The sequence below is a fragment of the Marmota flaviventris genome, chromosome 10, assembly GCF_047511675.1.
Source record: "Marmota flaviventris isolate mMarFla1 chromosome 10, mMarFla1.hap1, whole genome shotgun sequence".
Classification (NCBI taxonomy): domain Eukaryota; kingdom Metazoa; phylum Chordata; class Mammalia; order Rodentia; family Sciuridae; genus Marmota; species Marmota flaviventris.
This window is the reverse complement of record NC_092507.1, coordinates 43,525,683-43,551,786: the sequence shown is the minus strand read 5'-3', so window position 1 is coordinate 43,551,786 and position 26,104 is coordinate 43,525,683. Positions and strand designations below refer to the sequence as shown.

At 46.6% G+C, this 26,104-nt stretch overlaps 1 protein-coding gene across 2 annotated transcripts; it reads left to right on the top strand.

Annotated features, from left to right (window-relative positions):
• Positions 1 to 250: 250 nt before the first annotated feature.
• On the top strand, positions 251 to 24,440 carry Dhcr24 (24-dehydrocholesterol reductase). 2 transcript variants are annotated; one of them, XR_003584038.2, is made up of 10 exons: positions 251 to 582; positions 3,062 to 3,217; positions 10,523 to 10,628; positions 11,279 to 11,397; positions 13,296 to 13,559; positions 16,497 to 16,640; positions 20,906 to 21,103; positions 21,413 to 21,591; positions 21,707 to 22,106; positions 22,561 to 24,440. XR_003584038.2 is itself a non-coding variant. In XM_027944964.2 (9 exons), exons 1-9 carry the CDS (start codon positions 352 to 354, stop codon positions 21,858 to 21,860), a joined length of 1,551 nt encoding a protein of 516 aa, XP_027800765.1. In that variant the 5' UTR covers positions 251 to 351; the 3' UTR covers positions 21,861 to 24,440. The 2 variants fall into 2 exon arrangements, 1 of the variants encoding a protein (XP_027800765.1); XM_027944964.2 differs by having other exon boundaries at positions 21,707 to 24,440.
• The last annotated feature ends 1,664 nt before the right edge of the window (positions 24,441 to 26,104 follow it).

Sequence of the window (26,104 nt, the reverse complement as noted above, 5' to 3'; positions counted from 1 at the left end):
AACCAGAGTCCCCGCCGCCCTCTGCGCGACTAAACGCAGCCGACCCCACCAGCGTCCCGGGCCCGGGTCAACCCCTCCTCGCGCGTCGGCGGGAAGAGGGTGGAGCGGTCCGACTCCCTCAGCCAATCATAGAAGCGGGTCCCTGGTCCGATCCCCGGCGCGGTTCACCATTGGTCGCCTCCCGGGTCTCGGCCCACCGAACCTTGGATATCTAAGCCAATCACGAGGCCGCGGGCGGCCTACCGGCTCCCGGGGCGGTGGCGGCCGGCGCTGAGCCGGCCAGGCGCTGAGCGGGTGGCGGTGACAGGCGGCGCGAGCCCGCACGCTCCCCGCGCGGCGCTCCGCTGCACCATGGAGCCCGCTGTGTCGCTGGCCGTGTGCGCGCTGCTCTTCCTGCTGTGGGTGCGCGTGAAGGGGCTGGAGTTCGTGCTCATCCACCAGCGCTGGGTGTTCGTGTGCCTCTTCCTCCTACCGCTCTCGCTCATTTTCGACATCTACTACTCCGTGCGCGCCTGGGTGGTATTCAAGCTCAGCAGCGCGCCGCGCCTGCACGAGCAGCGCGTGCGGGACATCCAAAAGCAGGTGAGCGACGCCGGCCTGACCAGGGCCCAGCACCACGGGCTTCGGGGATAGCGGCCCGTGAGGCTGCGAAGGCTAGAACGGTGCAGGAGGCACCCTAGATCTGGCGGAGGAGGAGCTGGAGCGGGGGAGGGGGGATGAATTGGATGAAGCAGACCTGTGATGAGGGCTTTCTGGAGAGGGAAGAGAATAAGGAAAGGTTTGGGGGCAACAAAACATTGCCCCGATGTTTATTGGGTGCCCACTAGGTGCAAGGTATGTGCGGTACCTGGACGGATATAAAGAACACTCAGATGAGGGGAAGGTGCGCAACAGTCAGGTAACTCTTACCAGGCCCAAGCATTTCAGAGGAGGAAAGGCTTCCGGGAGGTGGGGCTGGGAAGGAAGGGAAATTATTCGGGAAGTTATGTTAGGTGGAGAAACTGGTGTGAGCAAAGGCAGGGAAAGAAAAGTGCTGACAGAATAAGGTTGGACAGTCAGTTTGGAGCTACCTTGGAGAGGGTCCTTGATGCCAGGTTAGAGGTTAAAGTTTATCTTGTAGCAACAAGGTAGTTTGACGCATTTAGAGTAGAAAACTAAAGCAAAAAGGCCCTAGTGAAGAGCTTCACATCCTCTGGTGACCCAGGGTTCACTCTTTGACCTAAGCAGTCCATTTCCCAGTAACTGGACATACTCCTATACTCCCAGCACCCTGCTGGGACCTTGCTGCAGCTCCAGTGGAACCACCTTCTTCACATTCAGGGCTGACTTGGAATTCTGGCCTGGGCAGTTTCTTGGTCCCCTCTGACCCTTCTTATGTTCCTCTCTTACTGGCATCAGGTTGCAGAGAGCTTCTGTTTCCTGCTGTCACCCTCGTAGCAGGTGCAGCAGCCTTTATATTCTGTCTGTTCCACGCTGGGTGCTGCAGGCAAGAGGGTGAAGATGCAGAGACCTTAGGCCTGGTGGGAGAGAATGCAATGTTTTGGAAGTGTTTTTCCTGAGCAGTCGCAGCACAAGAGCTCTGCCTGCCCTCCCTCCAGGTGCATTCTTTTCCCCAGCTCTTTCCTAGAGTTTGGATTCTTGATTTACCTGCTGATCTACCCCATCAGATGGTGAGCTCCTGGAAGGCAAGGACTGTTATCTGACTCACCTCTGGCCTCTGGGGCCAGACTCCAAGGCAGCTTGGGGAGTGCTTATGAACTCAAACTCAACAGAAGGATGCACTGTGGACTGAAAACAAGGGCTCAGCTAAACCAGTCTCTTGCCCTGGACCTGCCATGTCCCACTCCCCTGTGCTATTAATGTCCCTTATTTATAATTCTCACAGCAACCCTCATAGGTCTTATACCTGTTTTACTAATGGAAAAAAAATGGAGGTTCAACCTGAGTTACGTGCCCAGGATGACAAGCTCATCCTGGTTAGCTTGAATTCAGAGCCTGAGCCCTTGGTCTGTTTTCTTTCCCATCGTTTCCATTCCATCCTATAAATCTGGTTGTTGTAAATAACTGCCTGACCAGTTACCCTTTTCCAAGGACCTACCCCTAACCTTTGTCCTGTGTAGTTTGAAGAGTGTTTTTCTCAGCATTGCTTCCCTGCCCAAAATGTTGGTCACCTCCCATTAGAATCCTATTCAACCCTTCTACCCTTCGGTAGAGGCTGGCCTACCCTCCAGCTTGACCAAGGGCTCAATGTTTGCCAGTCAGAACAAGAGCTATCCACCTCCCCTGCTCTTTCCTTCTCAGCAAGAGCAGATGCCTCCTCCTCTGTTCCTGAAGGCTTGTCATCATCAGGGTCATTCATTTCCTATTTTGTACGCTGGTCACTTATAGTCAAGGCTTTACCAAAGCTGTCCCTTCCATTGGCTTTCTGGTCTTTTCCTCCCCTTTTGTTCCTATCAGAATGGTCATGAGTTCACCTGGGTGAATGTTGAAAACAGGGCATGTGCAGAATAGGCCTCAAAAGTGTTAGCTGATCTGTGACTATCATCACAAGCCCAGCTATGCTCCTAGACATGTTGTCAGACAGTCCTGGCTACAAATCCAAGCCCTGCCAGTTATTTCGTGTGTGACCTTGGGAAAGTTTTATTGCCTCTGAGTTTCCTCATATGCAAAAGGGAGTCATCCCAACCACCTGGAATTGTTGTGAAAGACTGCATACAACAGTTACGTAGCATGGTGGGGGTACACGGTAAATGGTGATCATTGTTGTAATTGCACTAATTACCATTGCGAAACCTTTCCTGAACTTTCCAGTTAGTATTTTCAAAACACCCTGAGTATGTATTCTCTCTGTCTTCATTCTACCTTGTGGTGTAGCAATAAATCAGCTTTTTCTGTCAGCCTTGCCAACCAGGGAGATGCCAAAGGGTGGGGCCAGCAGGCCTTTTACTGTCTTAATCAATTCCTGAATGGAGGCAACTTTGCCAGCTCCCTCCCTGAAACAAGGCTGCGGCTCTCTGGGAATCCCTGGTGGGACTAGCTCAGCTTCTGTCCCACCTTGCAGGTGCGAGAATGGAAGGAGCAGGGAAGCAAGACGTTCATGTGCACTGGGCGCCCCGGCTGGCTCACTGTCTCGCTGCGCGTTGGGAAGTACAAGAAGACACACAAAAACATCATGATCAATCTGATGGACATCCTGGAGGTGGACACCAAGAAGCAGGTGAGAATGCACTGTGGGTGCCTAGCTCTGGGAGCGGGGACAGACTCATAAGATGATGGTTTTAGCCAAGAGCATCCCAGAGTGGACAGGGCCAAGGCCCATGGTCATCAAGAAAAGCTCTGTCTACCATTGCTGTTCTCCCAAGCCTCCCAGCTTGGGGACTGGTCAGCCCCATTCCACAGAAAGGCAAACTCAGAACTCAAGGGGGTGGGGGCGTCCTTTGATTGTCTTCATTTCTACAGAAAATCAAGGATGGGGAAATATGAGTAAAGATGAGACAAAAGAGCATTCGTTTACCCCTACCTGGTATGTGCTGGTAAAAAAAAATGGGCTACAAAGGTGTTGGAAGGAGGGGACCTTGTTATGAGCTTCCTTGAGACTCACTCATTTATAACAGTCTTAGGAATAGGCTTACTCTTTGGCCCACCAGTAATTCTACTTCTTGAAACCTGGCTTAAACTCCCTGCCTCTTCTCCCATATCCTTAGGCAAATCATGGTCTGCTTTCTCTCCCTATAAATTAGTTCATATTTAGAGTTTGATATCATTGGAAACATATAATATATACTCTTTGGGGGAGAAAGGTTTGGCTGCTTTAATGATTATTTCGAGATTCATTTGGGTGAAAGCATAAATCAGTAATATGTTCTGTTTTACTGTTGTAATATTCCATTTTGTGAATATACAGTTTGTTCATCCATTCAGCTGTTGATGACACATGGGCTATTTCCAGGTTGGGACTATTACAAATAAAATGACTAGGAACTTGAGTGAGCAATCTCTTTATAGGCACATAAAGACTTCCTCCTGGACAAATACCTAGGAGTTGAGTGGCTGAAGCTTATGATATTTAACTTTCTTTATCGTTATGTTTTTCTTTTTTTCGGTACTAGGGACTGGACCCATGGGCACTCTACCATGGAGCTACACTCCCATTTAGTTTTTCACATAATTAAGTTGCCCAGGCTGGCCTCAAACTTGCAATTCTCCTGCCTCAGCCTCTCTAGTTGCTGGGATGACAGGTGTGCACCACTGTGCCAGGCTCTATATGTTTAATTTTTAAAGAAATCGCCAAATTGTTTTCCAAAGGGGTTGTAGCATTTTGCATTCCCAACAGTAGCGTGAATGTTCCCATTGCTGTGTACCATCAGAGCACAGTATGGTTAGTCTTAATCTTAGCCATTCTAATAGATGTGTACTAATATCTCATTGTGGCTTTAGTTTGTATTAATAATGGGAGTCTTTTCATGTGCATGTTTGCCATTTGTATCTTTTTTTTTTAGAGAGAGAGAGAGAAAATTTTAATATTTATTTTTTAGTTTTCGGCAGACACAACATCTTTGTTATGTGGTGCTGAGGATCGAACCTGGGCCGCACGCATGCCAAGTGAGCGCGCTACCGCTTGAGCCACATCCCCCGCCCCATTTGTATATCTTTGGTGTGAGGCCTGTTCAGACTTTTCGCCAATTTTTAAAAATCACGTTATTTCTTTTCTTATATATTCTATAAACCAACAATTTGCAAATATTTTCTCCCAGTCTGTGGCTTGTCTTTCAAAAAGTTTTTAATTTTGATAAAAATCTAGCTCATTAGTTTCTTCTTTTCTAGATCATGCTTTTGGTGCCTTATTTAAGAAATCTTTGCCTAATCCAATGTCACAAAGGTTTTCTCCTATGTTTTATAGAAACCAGCACACAAATAGCAGGATATCTTCTTTTCATTTAGTTCAGAGATTTAATGATTATTATTATTTTGATTTTTCTTTTGAAGTGTGCTTTGATCCCTGGGTTATACAAGTATGTTACTTAGTTTCCAAATCCTTGGAAATGTTCCAGAAATCTTTATATTTCTGATATCTGATTTAAGTGAAGCTGTCTGGGCCTGGAGTTGTGAGCAACATTTTAACTACCAGTTCAATTTCTTTAATAGATATGGCTCTTCTCTTTGTTTCTTGTTAAGGGAGCTTTGGTAATTTGTTCTCAAAGGCATTAATTCATTTCACAAAATTGTATGATATATTGACAGACTTGTTTGTAATATTCCCAGATTGTCCTTTTGAAATCTATAGAATCTTAGCTATTGTCACATCATTCTTTCTTTTTAACCGGGGATTGAACCCAGGGGCTCTTAACCACTGAGCCACATCTGCAGCCCTTTTTTATATTTTATTTAGAGACAAGGTTTCACTAAGTTTCTTAGGGCCTCACTAAGTTGTTGAGGCTGGCTTTGAACTCATCATCCTCCTGCCTCAGCCTCCCAAGCCACTGGGATTCCAGGCATGCGCTACCATGCCCGGCGACATCCTTCATTCTTGATATTGGTAATTTTTGAGTCCTCTCCTTTCTTCCTGATCAGTCTGGCTAAGGCTAGTCAATTTTATTGAGCTTCTCAAAAAACTAGCTTTTGATTTCATTGATTTTTCTCTAATTCATTGAGAAATAGAGATCTTGCTGTGATCTTTGTTATTGCCTTTCTTTCCTTATTATTATTATTTTTAATTTTATTCTCCTTTTTGCAGTGCTAGGGATTAAAGCAGGACATGCAAAGCACTCGATTTTACCACTGAACTACATCTTCAGACCCTTTTTGTAATACTTTAAGGTTACGGCATAAATCATACATTAGACCTTTGTTTTTATCTAATAGGGATGTTTAATGCTATGAATTTTTTCCTAAGCACTGTTTTAGAGACAGCACACAAATCGCAGTATATCTTCTTTTCATTTAGTTCAGAATACTTTGATTTTTCTTTTGACGTGTGCTTTGATCCCTGGGTTATACGAGTATGTTACTTAGTTTCCAAATACTTGGAAATATTCCAGAGATCTTTATATTTCTGATATCTGATTTAATTCAGTTGTCAGAAACACTTTCAGATTAGAATGCTTTCAATTTATTGAGACTTAACTTTTTTTTCTACATTGCTAGAGATGGAAACTGGGGCTTCATGCATGCTTGGCAAATGTTCTACCACCGTGCTTCACCCCCAGCCCTGAGATTACCTTTATAGCCCAGAATATGCTCTATCTGGGTAAATGTTTCATACTTATTTTTTTTAATATATTCTGATATTTGGGGATGGCATGTTCTATGAATGTCCATTAGGTCATGTTGCTTAGTAGTTTTATTCAAGTCTTCTATGAACTTAACAAGTTTTATTTATTCTATCATTTATTGAGAGGGGATATTGAAATCTCTACCTTTAACTGTATACTTATTTCTCTTATAGTTCTATCAATTTCTGCTTCATGTATTTGGACGTTCTGTTATTAAGTATAAGCATATTTAATATTTTTGGGGTCTTTGATTAATCAATCCCTTTTTCATTATGAAATTAACTTTTATAACCCTTCTATATTCTTTGTTCTGAAATCTACTTTGATATTAAAAAAACAAACCACCCCAGTTTTCATTTGACTAATGTCTCTTATCTTTAAAGGGTATTTCCTCTTGTAGGCAACATGTTGTTGGGTCTTGCTTTTTTTTTTAATACATATATATATATGTATGTATGTATGTATATATATATATATATATATATATATATATATATATATATATATATATATTTTAGTTGTGGGTGATCACAATACCTTTATTTCTTCATTTATATGTGGTGCTGGGGATCAAACCGAGCACCTCATGCATGCTAGGCAAGAGCTCCCCCACTGAGCCACAACCCCAGCCCTGGGCCTTGATTTTTTTTTTTTTTTTTTTTTAAGAAATGATGTATTTTTTAAATATCTTTTTTTTAGTTGTTGCTGCACCTTTATTTTATTGATTTATTTAATAAGTGTTGGCAAGGATATGGGAGAAAATGTACACTCATACATTTCTGGTGGGACTGCAAATTGGTGCATCCAATTTGGAAAGCAGTATAGAAATTCCTTAGAAATCTGGGAATGGAATCACCATTTGACCCAGCTATCCCTCTCCTCGGTTTATATCCAAAAGACTTAAAAACAGCATACTACAGGAACACAGCCACATCAATGTTTATAGCAGCACAATTCACAATAGCTACACTGTGGAGCCAACCTAGATGCCCTTCAGTGGATGAATGGATTAAAAAATGTGGCCTATATACACAATGGAATATTACTCAACAATAAAAGAGAATATAAACATGGCATTTGCAGGTAAATGGATGGCATTGGAGAAGATAATGCTAAGTGAAGTTAGCCAATCCCAAAAAAACAAATGCTGAATGTTTTCTTTGATATAAGGAAGCTGACTCATAGTGGGTAGGGAGGAGAGCATGGGAGGAATAGATGAATTCTAGATAGGGCAGAGGAGTGGGAGGGAAAGGGAGGGGGCAGGGGATTAGCAAGGATGGTGGAATGTGGTAGACATCATCATCCAAAGTATATGTATAAAGACACAAATTGGTGTCAACATACTTTATATACAACCAGAGATATGAAAAATTGTGCTGTATACATGTAATAAGAATTGTAATGCAGTCCGCTGTCATTTATTTTTTAAAAAAAGAAATGATGTATTTTTTAAAATATATTTTTAGATGTTGCTGGACTTTTATTTTATTCATTTATTTATATGCGGTGCTGAGAATCGAACCCAGGGCCTCACATGTGCTAGGAAGTGCTCTAGCACTGAGCTATAACCCCAGCCCCTGGGTCTTGCTTTTTTATTGAATCTGACAACCTCTGCCTTTTAACTGGGGGTGGTAAGACCATTTACATTTGATGTGATTGATATGATGTTTAAATCTGACATCTTGTTATTTATTTTCTATCTATCCCATATATTTTTTATTCTCTGTTTCTTTTTTTAATCTCCCATCTTCTTTTGGATTATTGAAAAAATTTTAAGATCCTGTCTTAGTTCCTTTATTGACATTAGCTATTCACTCTGTTTTGCTATGTTAGCCGCTATCTTAAGGTATATGATACACATTTTACTTACCCGGGTCCACTTTCAAGTGCAGTTACCTTATTTCACATGTAGTACATAATCATCTTACAATAATCGACTTCCACTTCTTTCCTTCTATCTTTTTGTACTATTGCTGTCATATTTTTACATGTTATAAACCCCACACTATATTATTATTTTAAATGTCAATTTATCTATTAAAGAATTTTTTTTTTTTTTTGGTATCAGGGATTGAACCCAGGGGCACTTAACCACCAAGCCACGTCCCTACCCCTTTTTTATATTTTTAGAGACATGGTCTCGCTGAGTTGCTTAGGACCTTGCTAAGTTGCTGGGGCTGCAGGAAGAACCTTTCGTATTTGTCCTTGTACTTGCCATCTCTATGTTCCATTGTATACTTGTCAGCCATGATGTGTGTGTGTGTGTGTGTGTGTGTGTGTGTGTACACATACCATTTATTTCCCTTGGTTGACAGGTGTTTTCTTTCAGTGCCATAAAGAAGATACTCCACTGTCTTTTTAGTTGCATTGTTTCTGGCAAGAAATCTGTTACCCTCATCTTTGCTTCACTGTGTCTCCTGTGTTTATTTTTACATCTGCCTGCTTTTAAGATTTTTTTTCTTAATTACTGGCTTTTAGCAATTTTACGATGATGTTCCTTTGTATAGTTTTCTTCATAATTCCTAGGTTTGGAATTTATTATTTTTCATCAAATCTAGAAGCTTGATGGCCACTATTTCTTCAAATATTTTTTTTCTGTCTCCTCCTTCTCTCCTTTGGAGATGATCACATGTATATTAAGCTGCTTCAAGTTCCACAGTACAGCTCATTGATGAACTGTTCATTTTTTAAAATGTTTTTCTCTTTGTTTCATTTTGGATCGTTTCTGTATAATAAGTTTATTAATCTTTTATTCTGTAATATCTAATTTGCTATTAGTCCCATTCAGTGTGTATTTCATTCCAAACATTGTGATTTTCATTTCTAGAAGTTTGATTGGGGTCTTTCTGATATCTTTGGAATGTTTCCTACTAAAGTATTTGAATATAGAAAATACAGTTAGAATAATTGTTTTGGTATTCCTGATTGCTAATTCTAACACACGTTTCAGTTCTGGGTCTGTTTTGCTTGAGTGATTTTTCTCTTCCCTATGGCTGGAATTTTCCCGCCTCTTTGCATGCCTAGTAAATGTCAAGTGGATTTGACATTAAGACATTCTGATGTTTTACTTCATTGGGTGCTAGGTGTTGTAGTCCTGTAAGTCTTAAGCTTAGTTCTAGGAGGCAGCTGAGTTACTTGGAAACAGTTTGATCCCACTGGGTCTTGATTTTGTTGGGTGGGACCACAGCAGCATTTAACCTGGGGTTCATTGTTCCCCATTGCTGAGGCAAGAACATTCTGAGTCTTCTGTCCAAGTCCCTGGGAATCATGAGGTTCCCCAGGCTGGCTTCTGGGAACAGATACCGTTTCCTGCCCCATGTGAGCTGTCTTTACCTGTTACCTTTTCTGATGGTTGTTCCCTGCCTCGCCCCAGCCTCAGGTCCTGTCTGCCTGAATGCACCAGTCCTACTCAGTTGATAGCCAGCGGCACCCTTTGCAGTTCTTCAAGGTGCTCTCTCTGCAACGCATTCCTCCTAGTACTCTGTCCTGCGAACACTTTCCCCTTGGTCTTCCAGGTCTCTCACCTCCACCTCCACAGCTCAGTGCACTGGGCTCCACCTAGGTTCCCTTCCCCACACTGCCTAACTCCAGACAGCTGGGGCATGCGCAGAGCTAGCCATGTTTGCTTCCTGTCTCAGGGATCACTAAGTCTCAGGGCCTGTGTCCACCATGTCGAAAACTTGTTTTATATATTTTTTCATGCTTTTTTTCCCCCCAAACAGCAGTGTAAATCTGTTCTCTGTTGCTCCATCTCAGCTAGAAGCAGAGAAGTTCACATGACAGTATATTAACATGTTCATTAAAAGCATGTTTTCCAAGGATATTTAATGATAAGTCACAGTACTGTGCTAACTTTTTAACAGGCAAGACAGCAGGGTGTGTGTACAAAATAGCAATATATAGGCATATATGAAAAAAAAAACAGGTAAATCACTCCATCATTAACACTGATAACTCTGAAGAGCTAGGACAGATTATTTTTGTTTTCTTTTTCACTTTTGTTGTATCTTCCAAATGAATGTTTTTCCTGTTATCTTGAAAAAAATTAAGAAAGCATTCATTGGAAAATATCTGAAAGGATGCAATCCAACCCTGGTTAGCCTAACGCCAGAGATCACCTGTAACAACTGCATAGGAATCCATACGTTGAGTGTTTTCAGGAAGGTTTGGGATGACACTTTCACATGCAAGAGCCCTCGACAGGGCTGGCCACCTTCTTGAGACCCAGGATGCTTTTCTTGTGTCTACAGATTGTCCGTGTAGAGCCCTTGGTGTCCATGGGTCAAGTGACTGCCCTACTGACCTCCATTGGCTGGACCCTGCCTGTGTTGCCTGAGCTTGATGATCTTACAGTGGGTAAGTAGTCCATGTTCAGGGGCAAGAGGAGTCTGACAATCTCAGGATCCGAGCCAAGGGTCCTTGGCCACCTTCCATTTGGTCCAGGAATGGCCACTCTTCTGTCAGTGACATATAAGCACCCTGTCTTTTACTTGCCTAAAGCCAATGACAGGGCTCTCCCTATCCACCACCCAATTTCTGAGCAACTCAGGTTAACAGACAGCACTTCTAAATTTCTAGGTTGAATCTGCTTCCCTGTGACTTGTGCTCCTTGCTCCAGTTCGACCTGTGGAACACACAGTCAGTCTAATCCCTCTTTCCTTTGCACAGCATTTATGGCCCCTAGAGCCTATTCTTGTCCAGGGGAAGCACCTTCCATTCCTCGAACCATTCCCATGAGTCATGGCTTCCTGCCCACCTAGCAACAGCCCTTTCCATAAAGTCCCTCTTAAAATGAACGTGTCCAGGTGGAGAGGGACTGGAGGTCAGGTCGTGAGCATCCTGGAGGGATCTGCCCATCCCTCCTCTGGTCGGGGGCAAGCCATCAAGCTCCCATCTAAGTCCATCTAAAATGGCAGAGATGGGAAGTCTCCCCTAGGTCAGCGTCCCCATCTCTGCCCTGACCTGCAGCTCGCTGTTCTCTCTGGCTAACGCTTGTGTCTCTGCAGGGGGCTTGATCATGGGCACAGGCATCGAGTCATCATCCCACAAGTATGGCCTGTTCCAACACATCTGCACCGCCTACGAACTGGTCCTGGCCGATGGCAGCTTTGTACGATGCACGCCAGTGAGTTGGGGACATCTACACCAGCCTGCTCTGGTCATTAGGGATCCTGGGGTCAGGGAAGTAGCTCCCTGATTTATCATTTCAAATAATAATAACAGAAATTTATATAGCCCCTTATATGTGTTTAAGCACTCTTGCGAATGCTTTATATATACATATACATATATATATATATATATATATATATATATATATATATATATATATATATATATAAAGGCATTTAATCCTTCAGCAGTCTATAAGGTGAGTTCTAGTATTATCTGCATTTTTATGGATAGAACAGTAATGCACAGAGAGGTTAATAAGCTGGCCCTACATCACACAGACAGTAAATCCTACACAGTTGGGGCTCAAACCTAGATAATGAGGCTTCCATGGATCATTCCAGATTGCCTCTCTGAAGGAAGTCAGGCCTGTGCATTAAAATTCTATGTCAGATGTTTTGAGGTAATTAAAAGCAATTAGAGGGGCTGTGGGACTCAAACATTTGAAGAATTTTATCTAAGGAATGAGACAGAATTGAAGCTTTAAATAACCTCAGATCTGTCCTGGCATAGGCCAGAGCCCCTGGGATAGAAAGGACATTCTGATCCTTTTGAAGGGGATATTTCAGAGAGCCACCAGAGCTGTTGGCCTCACAGAACAGAGTCAGGCACTCGCAGCCTGCTTGGAGCTCTGGTCTTGGACAGGTGCACCTCCATCAGTTTCGGCGTGTTTTCCTGAACACTTGCCTGGGCCCCCACTTTTGGCCTACTTGTTACCAGCAGAGAAAGGAGACAGATGCTACGGATTGGCCTCTCTTCTGAGGCTAGGCTTCAGATGCACAGTTAGGAGGATAAGTAGGTGGTGTGTTCAAAGCTCCTAGCATTGAGACAGGCACGCAATGAGTGTCCAGTTTCTGCTGCCACGATCAGAATGGTGCAATCAGCTAGCAGCCCAGATCGGGGGCTGGTCCATTTCTGCAGTTCCAGAGTCTTCTCCTGGCCCATTACCGAGTGTCCCTGCCCTGGCTTCCCTATTCCACTGCCTCCCCCATGTCCGCCACCTAGGGTGTTCCAGTCTAGGAGAGCATCCACAGCGCTAGTCTGTTGGTAATGGCAACCAGGGCGGGACTTTTGCAAAAGGAGCTGTTTTAGAATCAAAGAGTCTGAGTTAGAATGGCCAGAGGAAGGGCCAGCGGTTTGTCTCTGAGACAAATGTCAAAGCAAGAAATTTGTGAATTAAGAAACAGATTGACGGGACCAGATGAGATCCTGCAGGAAGAATGTTGGACCCAGAGTTAGGGAGCCTGGCCTGAGCATAGCAGCTCTGCATCTGGCTTTTGGGGAAGCCTTGGGCAAGGTAGGCCACCCCTTGGAGGCTCACTTTTCTTGCTATCGAAAGAGGCAATGCCCCCCCACGGGCTTTGCGTGTGTGTATCAGGGTGAAGGAGGATCTCCCAATCTAGTGGACACAGGAAGGCAGGGTAACTTTTCATACCAGCTGAGAAGAGAGGCAGTGTCCTGTCGCTCGGCTACCTTGACTCTTATTTAAGGTTCAGCTCTTTTTTAGCCTGGCTTGGGCCCCCTGCCTCTTAGTCCCTGTTTGGGATCTGAACACTTCTTGTCACAGCCTTCTTCCTGGGTGTCCTACGGCTCAGGGGCTTTCCTCACTCAATGGAAGAGGACGATGCAGTCCCAGTGAACAGCCCTACTGTAGAGAGCAGCGTTGGGTTAAGTATCATGTGGAATTTGAAAGGGAAAGCTGGGTACAGTTTATGAAGTTCCTCTTCAGATGTATATGAGATAGTGACAGGTCAGGAATGCAGCCCCAGCCCCAGGTCCTCCCAGTGGCTGCATGCCACGATGTGGGGTCCAGGGTTCAAGTTCTCATCGTGTGTCAATTCTGTCTCCTAGTCTGAAAACTCGGACCTGTTCTACGCTGTGCCCTGGTCCTGCGGGACCCTGGGCTTCCTGGTGGCTGCCGAGATCCGCATCATCCCTGCCAAGAAGTATGTCAAGCTTCGGTTTGAGCCAGTGCGGGGCCTGGAGGCCATCTGTGAAAAATTCACCCACGAGTCCCAGCAGCCGGAGAACCACTTCGTGGAAGGGCTGCTCTACTCCCTGGATGAGGCTGTCATCATGACAGGGGTCATGACAGATGAAGCAGAACCCAGCAAGGTAGGCCAGGGCATCCTCTGCCCCCAGACCAAGACCCGGGGGAGAAGACGGCCTGGGGGCCTGGGCCGGGCCTCTTTGAGCCTGCTCCCTGGGTCACCCCACCTGGGCTCAACCTCCTGAGGTGGCTTAGGCAGTGATGAAAGCCTCCGTCTTTTCTGCTCCTGCCACCTGCCAGGGTTGTGGGCCCCTCTTGGTAGGTGTGATCTTTGCTTCTCACAGCAGCCCCATTTTATAGACCGTGGGGGAGACCAAAGCTCCAAGAGGTGATGTAAATTTCCACAGGGTGACAAAGCCAAGATCTGATGCCTTAGAGTCCAGATCCACACTCCTTCAACTTACACCATGTCATTTTTTAGTAGCCATTTTTTCTCCATTTAGAAAGGATTTTGTCCCTCCCAAGCTGGGCGAGGCGGTGTATGCCTGTAATCCCAGCAGCTTGGGAGGTGGAGGCAGGAGGATCATGAGTTCAAAGCCAGCCTCAGCAACTTGGTGAAGCCCATAAGCAACCCAGCAAGACCCCGTCTCTAAATAAAATATAAAAAGGGATTGTAGCTCAGTGGTTAAGCAACCCTGGGTTCAATCCCTGATACCAAAACCAAAACCAAAAAAAAAAAGAAAGGAATTGAATTGTCCTTCCTAAAGAGACTTGGAAGGTGGAAATAAGTAAAAGGAAAAAAAAAGAAAAAAAAAAAGACTTCATCTGTAAATGTGACCCACAGCCAGCTGCCACTTCAGGTAGAAGACAATAGACATAGAAACTCTATGTCAGAGTTTATTTATTTCCTGTCTTTCTCTATGCATAGAGTTTAACTTGTTAAATTATAAAAGTGATAGATGATATTGAAATATATAAGAGAAAAGTTAAAGGGTATCTCTTTACCCCCAGGGTAACCACTCGGGGGTTTGGTGTGCATTCTTCCAGACCCATTTTCTGTGTGTATGTGTGTGCACACGTGAGTGTGCTCTGATTTCATTCCTTAGCATCCATTGCTGTTTAGAAATAGCCTGACTCATCGTTTACTGATGAGCATTTATGTTGCGTAAGTTGTTTTGCTCCTACAAGTAAGATGGCACTGAAGATATAAGATTCTCTCACATCTGTCCTTGGCCTTTCAATAAGACATTTTTGTAGAGTTGAGTCAAATACGTGGAATTCCTAATCTAAGGCTTTGAGCACATTAAATACTGATAAATAGGACCACACAGCCCTCCAGAAAAGTCACTTCGATGTCTGCTGGTGGCAGTGGGGTAGCAGAATTTCTTTTCCCCTACATTTTTGCCAGCACTAGTGATGATAGTGTTACTCTTTCATTTTTGCCAATCTGATAAGGCTAAAAATAGTAGGTCTTTTTATTTGGCAGTTCTTGGGTTACTCGTGAGGTTGGACATCTCTTTACAGAGTTTTCCAGTCTTGTCTTCATCTGTGATCACCTCTTCAAATTCATCTCACTGGGCATGGTAAGCGTTGCCCTTGAAACAGTGAGTCACACCACCTTAGTTGATTTCTGCAGAACACTGCACCGAGTGAGTGCCTGTCATTTAATGCCACTGTCCTGTAGTGGGAAATTTAAGTTGCTTCCAGTTTTTTCATGATTGTAATTAATGAAGCAATGAAGTGAGGCTGGTGCTGCCACCTGGCCTCCCCAGTTGACACGCACTCCTGGAGAGACACACTATCTAGCTTCTTTATTGTCTCCTAAGCTTCTCTGGCACATAAGGTGCCTGAGGTGTCTAGACACCAGGAACCCGGTAGCCAGGTACCCCAAGTCTCAACTTCAGTATGAAGTAGGTGCCACTGCCAGTGTGGCTGGACCCTGCTTGGCGTGGTCCAAGTTGCTACATTGCCAGGAATGAGCCACTGGGCCATACTTTGAGGAACAAAGACCTGCTCTGTCCTGGAGGAGTGGTGAGCCTCATCAAGCAAATGGATTCTACCCTGTATGGGGCCAGAACTAAGGGTGAGCCCTGCTGCAGGCCAGGCACCAGGCTTGGCACATCCTCTGTTCTCTCTTTTAGCCTCCCAACCACCCCAGGGGGCAGCAGTGTCTCCATCTTGCCTGTTCAGAAAGTGAGGCTCAGAGAGGCTAAGTAGCCTGCACAGAAGCGGCCAAGTAGGTTGTAAATGGAAAAAGCAAATTGGAACAGTATGTAAAGGATGGTTGTTATTTTTATAACAACTGCATGCATGTGTGTGCATGTGTGTGTGTGAGAGTATATGTGTATATTATCTATAAGGCACAAAGAACTCCTCCCCAAATACGTATTTTTGTCATTTTTACATATGAAGAAATAGGCTCATAGAGTGACCTGTCCAGAGTCACATAGCTGGGGGATGACTGAACAATATCTGGCCCCAGCCACCCAGCCCCAGAGCCTGTGCTCTGTCCAGGATGCCCCTCCACCCCCACCAATCCCCAAGAGCATCTGCCCAGAATGATGAGGGAGCTGAGGTGTGGAGAAGCTGATTCATCTCAGGGTGCACAGCACAGTGAGTCCTGAACCATCTGTAACTGCAGAAGATGGCTCACTGTAAGAATTGCATGTTGCAGACCACAGAGTGTGCTGGTTCGTACTGCTGAGCTTCTCCAGGGGATGAGGATGTCTGAGGAAGTACTGTGCTCAGAGGATGGTGGAGTTTGGTCCAGGGGCAGCAGGGAGGTGCCATGGTCAATTAGAACTGTGGGCAGTGGTTGCAATGAGATGGGTGCCCCATGCTGGCCTAGTGAGGGCAGGAAGGAGCCCACCTGCACAGAGCTCTCTTGGTGGCAGACACTGGTAATGCCCAACCTCACCTGGTTTTCAAGTCTCAAAGGCAGCGATCAACATGACAGCTTTGAAAGGGCCAGGAGTGCCAAACGGCAGCCCGTATCGCTGTCACTCCCTGGTGGCATTTGGCATTTGTCTACATGCTGATCACAATGGCCTCTGTCATTTCAGCTGAATAGCATTGGTAATTACTACAAGCCGTGGTTTTTCAAGCATGTGGAGAACTACCTGAAGACAAACCGAGAGGGCCTGGAGTACATTCCCCTGAGACACTATTACCACCGCCACACACGCAGCATCTTCTGGGAGCTCCAGGTGAGGCTTGGCTTTGCACAGCCCTGGGTCCACCTGGCCAGCAGCAGGAACCAGGATGGTTAGCACGGTAGCTACACTGACGCCTTGTCCTGAGGGACAAACACCTTAAGCTGCAATAGTTGTGATCCCTGCAGTGAGAGCAGCAAACTTCCTTCAAGGGTCTGGCAGTGGGTCTCTGGGCTGGTGTTTTGGGGAATAGAAGCCTGCTCTATCTTTGAGAAGCAGTTAGCCTCATCGAACCAATGGATTCTGGCTTAGTACAGGGCTGGAGAACAAGAGGAGGAAGTGGAAGGGGGCAGTCAAACTTGGCCTTGGCCTTGAAAGGTGAGCAAGAATTTGTGCTTTATGTAGGGAGGAGTGGGCAGATGGAAAGCAGGGACATTTTAAATGGGGTCAGAAAAGGCCTTTAGGAGATGAGCAGGAACTGAAGTGAGGAGGGCAGACCACGCAGAACCTCCTGGAGAGTGCCCAGGCAGGGGAACAGCTGAAACAGCTAAGGTGGACCAACGGAAAATTCACCGTGTCAGGTACACAGAGGAGGGGAACCTCCACCCCTCTGGCTCCAAAACGCTTTCCTCGTTCCACAAGGAAGCCTGGTGCCCATTAAGCAGTGCCTCTCTATCCTGCCTTCCCCCAGCCTGTGGCAACCACAATTTGCTCTCTATCCCTGTGGATTGATCTATTCTAGAAATTTCATAAAAATGGACATACAGTATGTGCCTTTGGGACTTGCTTCTTTCACTTAGCAGAATGCTGTCAGGTATCAGTATTTCTCTTTGTGGCTGAATCATGTTCCATTCAATAGATGTCCCACATTGGTTTTTTCCATGTACCTGTTGGTGGACATTTGGGTTTCAGCCCTCTTACAGCAGTGCTGTCGTAAGCATTCGTGCATGAGTGTTTGTTCAAGGGCCAGTTTTTGGTTCTTTGGAGGGATGTGTACATAGATCCAGGAGTGGATTTGCTGGATTTTATGGTAATTCTGTCTGGTTAATTAAGGAGCTACCTGTTTTCCACAATGGCCACACCATTTACCATTCCCACTAGCAACATATGAGTGTTCTGATTTTTCTGCCTTCTCACCAACACTTACTTCTGAGATAGATAGCTATTTATTTATTTGTTTGTTTATTATTATTTACTTATTGCAGTTTATTTTGTTTCATTTTTCCACAATTTTTATTGGTACATTATAGTTGCGTGTAATGATGGGATTTCTTATTACATATTTTCACATGCACAATATAATTTGGCCACTATCATTCCTCAGCACTTCCTCCCTCCCTGTTATGTCTGATTGGTTGTTTTGGTGTGGTGGTGGGGGGGGGGGGGTTGTTTGTTTTTTTTGTTTGGTACCAGGGATTAAATCCAGAGGCACTTAACTACTGAGCCACATCCCCAGTCCTTTTTATTTTTTATTTTGAGACAGGGTCTTGGATAACTTGCTGAGATTGGTCTCAAACTTGTGATCCTCCTGCCTCAGCCTCCCAAGTCTCTGGGATTACAGGCATGCGCTACCATACCCAGCATGATTTTTAAAGTATTAGTCTAATTACAGCCATCCTATTCAATGTGAAATGTTTATCTCTTGGTTTTAATTTGCATTTGCTTATTGACTAACCATGTTGAGCATCATTTTGTGTGCTTCTTGAGCATTTGTATATCTTTTTTTGCAAAAGTGTCTATTTAGATCCTATGTCCATTTTTAACTGGACTGGTTGTTATTGAGTTCTAAGAGTACGTCATATGTTCTTCATATGTGATTTGCAAGTATTTTCTCCCATTCTGTATGTTGTTCTTTCGCTTCCTTGGTCATGCCCTTTGGTACTCAATAGTTTTTAATTCAGACAAAATCCAGTTTATCTATTTCCCCCTTTGTTGTTTATGCTTTTAGTGTCGTGTTTAAGAATCTATTGCCAAACGCAAGATCACAATTTGCCCGTTTTTCCATAAATGCTTTATTTAAGGTTTTAGCTCTTCTGTTTAGGTTGCTGCACATTTTGAGTCAACTTCTCTATGCTGTGTGAGGTAGGAGTCGACCTCCATTGTTTTGCATGTAGCTGTGCAGTCCAGGCAGAATGTTTGGAAAACAGCACGAAGGCCGCAGGGCTAGAGCCTTGGTGCAGAATGAGGTCAAATGGCAGCCAGAGGCTGGACCCATGGCTGTTGTGAGTGTGGCAGGAAGTCAGTGGGGGATCTGAACAGGGAAGTGACAATGACCTGATTTTGTTTTAAAGAATGACTTTTAAACAGCTTGATGGCATAGCAGGTGGACAAAAGAAGAAGAGGAAAGGAAAGATTTCTGCTGACCAGGTGACAGCTTTGGAAAGAAGTGTTGGGCCTGAGATGTACTGTAAGAGACAAGCCAGTTGACAGGCTTTCCAGACAGATCGGCAGTGGGTATGAGTCCAAGGTTAGGGGCCTAATAACTGGGTGGACAGAGGTGCCCTTGGCTGCCACGGGAAGAAGCAGGGGGGCTCTGGAAGGGCAATCAGAAGCTTAGTCTGGGGCGTGTCAGTTTGAGATGCCTCCTGACACCTGGATGGGACACCTGCAGGCAGCCTGTATGTGGGTCAGGACCTCAGATTCAGCAGAGGTTGAGGCTATAAAAATAAATGTGGGTGTCAGTAACAGATGAATGTTATTTAAAGCCAGGGGAGTAGAAGAGTGAGGGTGGATAAAAGAAAGGTGCAAGAGCCTGGGGGGGCCTATAGGTTAGGGGAGGGCAAACCCACCAAGGAACCCAGCAGCTGGGAGAGAAAAACCAGAAGATGGCATCCCAAGAGAGGAGTCCTCTTGTTTTTGGTGAAGGTGGCTAGTCCTGTAGGCAGTTAGCACAGGTAAGAGCAGATGCTGGGCCCTTGGTCATTGGTCTTCTTGGGGGGCTGTTGCCATAGGCTCTGCTTCTATGAATGGGGGTCCTGGCCTGGCTGGGTCCCTAGTGGCCCCTGCAGCCCAGCAGTGCACACAAGTGAATTCACACTAGCGGTTGCTCTTGGGAAGAGTCAGGGTGTGAAAGGAGGCCTTTTTAACCTTTGTCCAATGGGATATCTGCTTTTTTAAAGCTTCCCAGGAAACAATAAAAGATATATATAATTTATTGAGCCTTTGCAGTGTACAGGCATTGGTGAGCCGCAGGGATTCAACAGAGAAGGAAGCAGATAGGTCCCTGACCTTATAGAATGGTCTGATAATTTGAGGGGGTGCAGAAGACTCACATGCCTTCAGTGCTTGGCATGTGTGGCTTCTTTGATGAGCTGCTTCTGTCTCCATTTGTCTCAGCTCATCCACACCACAATCCAGTGGCCTGTTCCTTCCATACCTGAGGGAACAAGTATCATAAGGACAGGGCCTATGTCTCCATTGCCACAGGTAGCACCAGTGCCCAGCATAGAACCTGGTACCTAACCTCACAGGTGCCTTGTGACTGTTTAAAGAATGGAGCATCCATGGCTTCAAGGGATTCCCCCGGGCACTGAGGCTCTTAGGAAGATGGCAGGACTTGCAGCATTGAGGAACATTGCTAGCCAGGGGGCCAAAGTCTTCTCTAGGGTCGGCAGGATCACCAGCTATGGGAGCCCTGGAGGGGCTGGCAGGGAGCAGAGGGCATCACTGGAAAGCAGCAGCACTGTGTGAGGTGGCTCATCCCTCCTGGCAGTCAGCATTGTGGAAGAGGAAGGGCTGCTTCTGCTCAGCAGGGTGGCCAGCAGCCCTAAGCTGGAAAGGCAGGCAAGCGTCAGGCTGTGAGCAAGGGAAGTGCCAGTCAGCGGACTCCTTATGGAACCTGAGCCAGGCTTCACCCTCCCTGCTGTGTAACCTGAAGGAAATTACTTAAGCTCTCTGGGTATTGCTCTTCTCATTCAACAGCATTCATTTTTCAGACATTTATGGAATGCCTGCTCTGTGCCAGCCACCCTGACCTCAATTATTAGAACAGGGATGATAGCAGCCTTATCGTTTTGCTCCAGAAACTGGGCAGAGTGTCTTCCATTTGATGTCTTATTAGCCTCACAAGTCCCTTTTCACAGATAAGGAAACTAAGCTCAGAGAAGTTAAATAACTAGCCCAAGGTCATCACAGCTGGTAAATGTCAGAGCTGACAATCAAACCCACACCTACTTGATCAAGTCCTAAGTGCTCTCACGCCCCACCACGTGAGGAGATTGTACATGGAGTACTTACATGGAGCACAGAACAAGGACCTGGCCCTGATCCATGCACGTGGACCCTCAACCCTGCTCTCCACCCCCGCCTCCATCTTGCAGGATATCATTCCCTTTGGCAACAACCCCATCTTCCGCTACCTCTTTGGTTGGATGGTGCCTCCCAAGATCTCCCTCCTGAAGCTGACCCAGGGCGAGACCCTGCGCAAACTGTACGAGCAGCACCACGTGGTGCAGGACATGCTGGTGCCCATGAAGTGCCTGCGGCAGGCCCTGCTCACCTTCCACAACGACATCCACGTGAGCCAGGGGCCGGGCGGGGTCCCACCGAATCCCCAGTCTTATCTAAGCCACATGCCCCACTTTGGCAGGCCTGCCCTCTGGGCCTCACCTTCCCCAACTACAAAATGCGGGGCTCATCCCAGCCTATAGGGGCCTCAGCCTATCTCAGCGATGGCCTGGAGATGAGCCTCTGTGGACCGCTCGGGTGGGTCGCCTCATGTGGGGGAGTCGGGAGTCTTAGGCAGGACTGGAGGGGGCGGGCTACAGCCATGCAACTGTCATCTGCTGGAGAAAAAGCACCAATACCCTCCTCCCTGGCCTCCTCAGGTCTACCCCATCTGGCTGTGTCCGTTCATCCTGCCCAGCCAGCCAGGCCTGGTGCACCCCAAGGGAGACGAGGCAGAGCTGTACGTCGACATCGGGGCATATGGAGAGCCGCGGGTGAAGCACTTTGAAGCCAGATCCTGCATGAGGCAGTTGGAGAAGTTCGTCCGGAGCGTGCATGGGTGAGCAGGTGTCTCAGGGTGCCAGGGGAGTTGTGGCTTCTCCCACGTGCCTCTTATCTCCCACCCTTCTGGATGCCATCAACCCGTGCCCTCACCCGCTTCTCTCCCTCTGCAGATTCCAGATGCTCTATGCCGACTGCTACATGAACCGGGAGGAATTCTGGGAGATGTTTGACGGCTCCTTGTACCACAAGTTGCGCAAGCAGCTCGGTTGCCAAGACGCCTTCCCTGAGGTGTACGACAAGATCTGCAAGGCCGCGAGGCACTGAGGGGGGCCACCTGGAGAGACAGACACGTGGCAGGGACCGGCGTCTTCCCTTTACTCCAGCTTGGCTGCTTTCCCAGATCCACATTTTCAGAAAGAATCCCCTGCAGAAATCCCATCCAGAGAGCCCTGACCACTTCCTACTGGCTTCTAGGGGCAGCCCAATCAGGTGGCAAGGACATGGGATCTGGAATCAGGCACACCTGAATCCAGGCTCAAGATTAGCCACTCATTAGCTGTGTAACTCTGGGTGAGTCACTTAATCCCTCTGTGTCCCAGCCTCTTCATCTGTTGAAGGGGCAGTAATACCTACCTGCAGGTTGTCCTCAAAGTCATGCACCTGTCACATGGAAGGGGCTGTGTGAGCAGGAGCTGTTATTAGTGCTTCCCATTCAGTGTCATTCTGACTAAAGTGCTTTGGATTCAGCAGCTGAGTCCAAAAAGGCCACCTGGGTTAGGTCCCCTGGGCACAGGTTTGGCTGGAATGATGAAGGGGACGCCCTGGAGTTGTACTGCCATTGCCTGAGTCAGTCAGAAGAGCTCCTCGTGGGGAGAAGGAAGACTACTCTCCACCCCTGGGGTCTCAGGAGGGCAACACATAGGGTGGGCAGGCCCGAGATGTGCCGTGCCAAAGCCAGGTTCGATTCCAAAGTTCTCTCTGCCATCCTTGGTGATGTCCTATCCCTTTCTCCTGCATGCTCAAGCCTGTGGGTCCACCTCAGCCGTCACCAAGTTCACTCAGAGGACTGTGTTCCTGGAGAAGACATCTGGGATCCTGTCCGGCCCGGCCCAGCCCAGTATGCCCAGGTGGGGAAAAGGGCCTTGGTTCTGACTGGATCCAGAGCACCAGGCTCATTCTCCATGGCTCACCAACCCCCTAGGCCTCCTCTTGTACGCAGACCCCACTTAGGCATGGTGGGGGCAGGTCCACGCTGCTCTGTGGCATCAGGGCAGGTGGACTGCAACAGGTGGGAAAGTGGAGTCCGCCATCATTGTGTTTCTGTGAGGAGTCTCGCTGTGGGGCTGAAAGAAAAGACCATCAACTGGATTTCTCCAATCATCAATCCCCTTTTTCTTTCTCCCGCCCCAGCTGTAGTTAATTTCAGTGCCTTACAAATCCTAAGCTCAGAGAAAGTTAGCTCAGTTTCCGTTCAGAGGGAAGGGACCTTCCTAGGTCCTTCTGCCTTGTTATCAAAGCCTGTTTGTTTACGCAGCTCCACTTTGAGAACTGCTGGCCCAGCTGGAAACCCAGAATGTGGGAAGGACCTATTAAAGGGAAGCCAGATCTGTGAGCTGAGCCAGTCACGGCCATGATGATGGAGTCAGGGGGCCTGGCTTTCAGTCCCTGCTCTACCGTCAACGAGCTGTGCAACCGTGGGCAAATCATTTGTCCCTCCGAGCTGCAGTTTCCTCATCTGTCACATTGGAACAGATAAGACCTCCCTAGAGCCTTTCTGTCTTCGATACCATGGTTGCAAAACCCATGAGGACCAACCCTTATTTGTGTTGAAAGTCAGAGGAAGAATAAATGAGGCAGGTGACCCTTAGGGATTGTCCGTCATTTAAGGTCCTTCCTTCAGCCCCAGGGCCAGTTCCCATCTCATTTTCAGAACGGCTCATCTTCAGCTGGCTTCTGTCTTGTCCCTTCCAGGGCCAGTATCCTCTTGAGATCTTGTCACACTTTTACTGAAGGACCTTCCTATCCAGGCCTTGGCACACTGCCGTGTCTTCATGTGGTCCTGTGAGGTCTGGCTGTGGCACTCAGGAGGCAAAGGAGCCACCCTTACCCATTGGCCTCTGGGCGAGGCAGAAGAAAGTAGCCTTCATTCTCTAGTCTGCAAAGCCGCATGTTGTGGCCTGAGCTCTGAGTGGGCCCCGGGCTTCCCCACTCGGTGTCAACTGATGACTCCACTTCTGTGGATGAATGGTTGACCTGAGAGGTTAATCCAGCAGCTAAAGTATCATCATTTCACCAGTGGAGGCCCCATCGCAAAGCCACTGGTGGCCAGAGATGCCAGCATCCTGTGTCACCCTGAGTCCTATAACCCCAGTCCAGCCCTTCACAGACCTTAGGCAGAACCCAGGGCTTCAAAGGGAAGGTTTTTGGAATCCCACCAGGTTGATGTTTGGCCCCTGAGACATCTTGCCTGAAAGAGGCCGTCTCCCAAGCATGCTGAGCCGCATTCTAGCTTTTCTTGTAGCCAGCTCTGTCATTGTCCATCCATGTGGTGGCTTTGGGCAGAGTTAAACTTGGTGCCACGGGGCAGTGAGTGTAGAAAGGAACAGTGAGCCTCTCCCCTCCAGGGCCCTGGTTTCTTGGTTGCTTGAGGTTTAATGTAAAATCCCGTTTCTTTTGAAGGATGAATTGTTGACTGTTAACTGACAGAGAAGAGAGGGGTGGGGATGGGTGTGGCGTTGTGTGGTGTGTGATTTTTACTTTTTTTTCTTTGGTCGTGGGGACCAAAGAGAAAGGCATGAGTCTCCCCTATGAGGCTCTTGCAGCTGCAGACACTGTGCCTGCTTGAACACGCATCCTGTGGCTGTGGGGCTGCTGCTTCTGTCAAAATAAAAGTATGGCCTGGAAGCTAGCCTTTGTCATCTCTTGCTCGGGACCACGATGCACAGTCACACCTGGGCTTAGGTGCAGGCCATGCTGCTCTGCCCCTCAGATGCCTTCTCCAAACCTGCGTGCCCAGGGACGGACAACAAGAACATGGGGGGATGAGCTGCATTTCTGTCATCCTAGTGAGGTCTGGACTGGGCTCTCCTGGGGTCCCCTGCCAGGTAGAGAATAGGCTGCAGTGGGGAGAGCAAGTGGCGAGGCCAGAAAAAAGACTGGAGTCCAAGCGAGAGGAGGGCTGCTCAGGTCAGGGTGGGGCAGTCCTTTTTAAGGCACCAGACAGAGTCATCAGGAGGTTTAGCTACCGTCCTGGCTTTATCACTTGGTTGTGACCGACTGGTTTTGACAAGCTAGTTAATCCCGTTGAGTGTTTTCCTCATCTATTAGTTCAGGAACCATTAGCTGTCCACCAGAGCACATTCCTCCCTTTGTACACACAGCTGGATGGTGTTTCTCAGCCTCCCTTGTAGTCAGGTGTGACCTTGAAAAGAGTGTTCTCCAGTGGAATGTAAGCTGGGTGAAAATGACATCTTGCCTGAAAGAGGCAGTCTTCCAAGCATAGGAGGCAGGGCTTAGGTGCAGTTGGAGAGAGACTGGATCCCTGAGTGACTGTATGGAGAACTGGCCACCAACCCAAACCCTATCCTGAGTTATGGGAGCAAGAAAAACTTCTATGGCAGTTGAGCCACCTCAACAAGGTTGTATAGTAGTTCACCTCAAATACCATAGGCTAAGTGAATAGATATAAAAGTTGAATTTAATGCAAAAAAAAATTATGCAAACACAAGGATATACATAGTGGTCATTTTCCTAAAATATATGCGATGTGTGAATCTTACTCTAAAAGTTCTCTCCAGAGATGCATTTACGAAATTCCTTTTCCAGTGGTTCAGTTTCACAAACTGGATTCTGTGTATTCTCTTTAAAGGAGAAATCTTTAAGGTTCTTTGTGTTCTCAGCTTTCCAGCTATACTATAACAAAACACCAGAGACCGTCAGAAAAGGATTGATTTTGGCTCACAGATTTGAAAAGATTCAGTCCATGGTCAATTGGGCCTGTGGCTTTGGGTCTCTGGTGAGGCAGCTGATCGTGGTGGACCTAGACCCTCACTTCACCAGCCAGGGAATAAAAAGAAGAAGGGGACTGAGGTCCACAGTCCTCCTGAGGACACAAGTCCCCCAGAGGCTTAAAGACTTCCCACCTCTCAAAGGTTCCACCACCTACCAATAGAGCCAAGCCTTTGACACATGGCCCTTGGGGCATTCCAGATCCAAGCCATAGCATTCCTTAGAACAGCCTGCAGCTTCCATAATTTTTGAATACATTTTATCTCTCTCTCTTTTTTTTAATAGCTGTACATATTGGTGGGATGGGTTACCGGGTATTTGTCCATGCACACAATGTCACTTCATAATTTGACCAGTATCACTCCCCAGCACTTCCCCCTGCACCTTACATTTTAATAGCACAATATCTTATTTAATCTTCACAATTTTAGAAGGGTCAGCTTCTATCCCCATTTTACAAATGAAGAAAAGTGAAGCTCAAGAAAGCTTAAATGAGTTGCTTAAAAAGCCACATTGAGACTGCTCATGGGTTAGGCAAGGATGCAGACTCATCGACTAGC

Coding starts and splice junctions, on each gene's coding strand:
- Dhcr24 (XM_027944964.2), top strand. CDS start 352: ATGGAGCCCGCTGTGTCGCTGGCCGTGTGCGCGCTGCTCTTCCTGCTG. Junction 10,629..11,278: donor GCTTGATGATCTTACAGTGG/GTAAGTAGTCCA, acceptor GTGTCTCTGCAG/GGGGCTTGATCATGGGCACA. Junction 11,398..13,295: donor GCTTTGTACGATGCACGCCA/GTGAGTTGGGGA, acceptor TCTGTCTCCTAG/TCTGAAAACTCGGACCTGTT.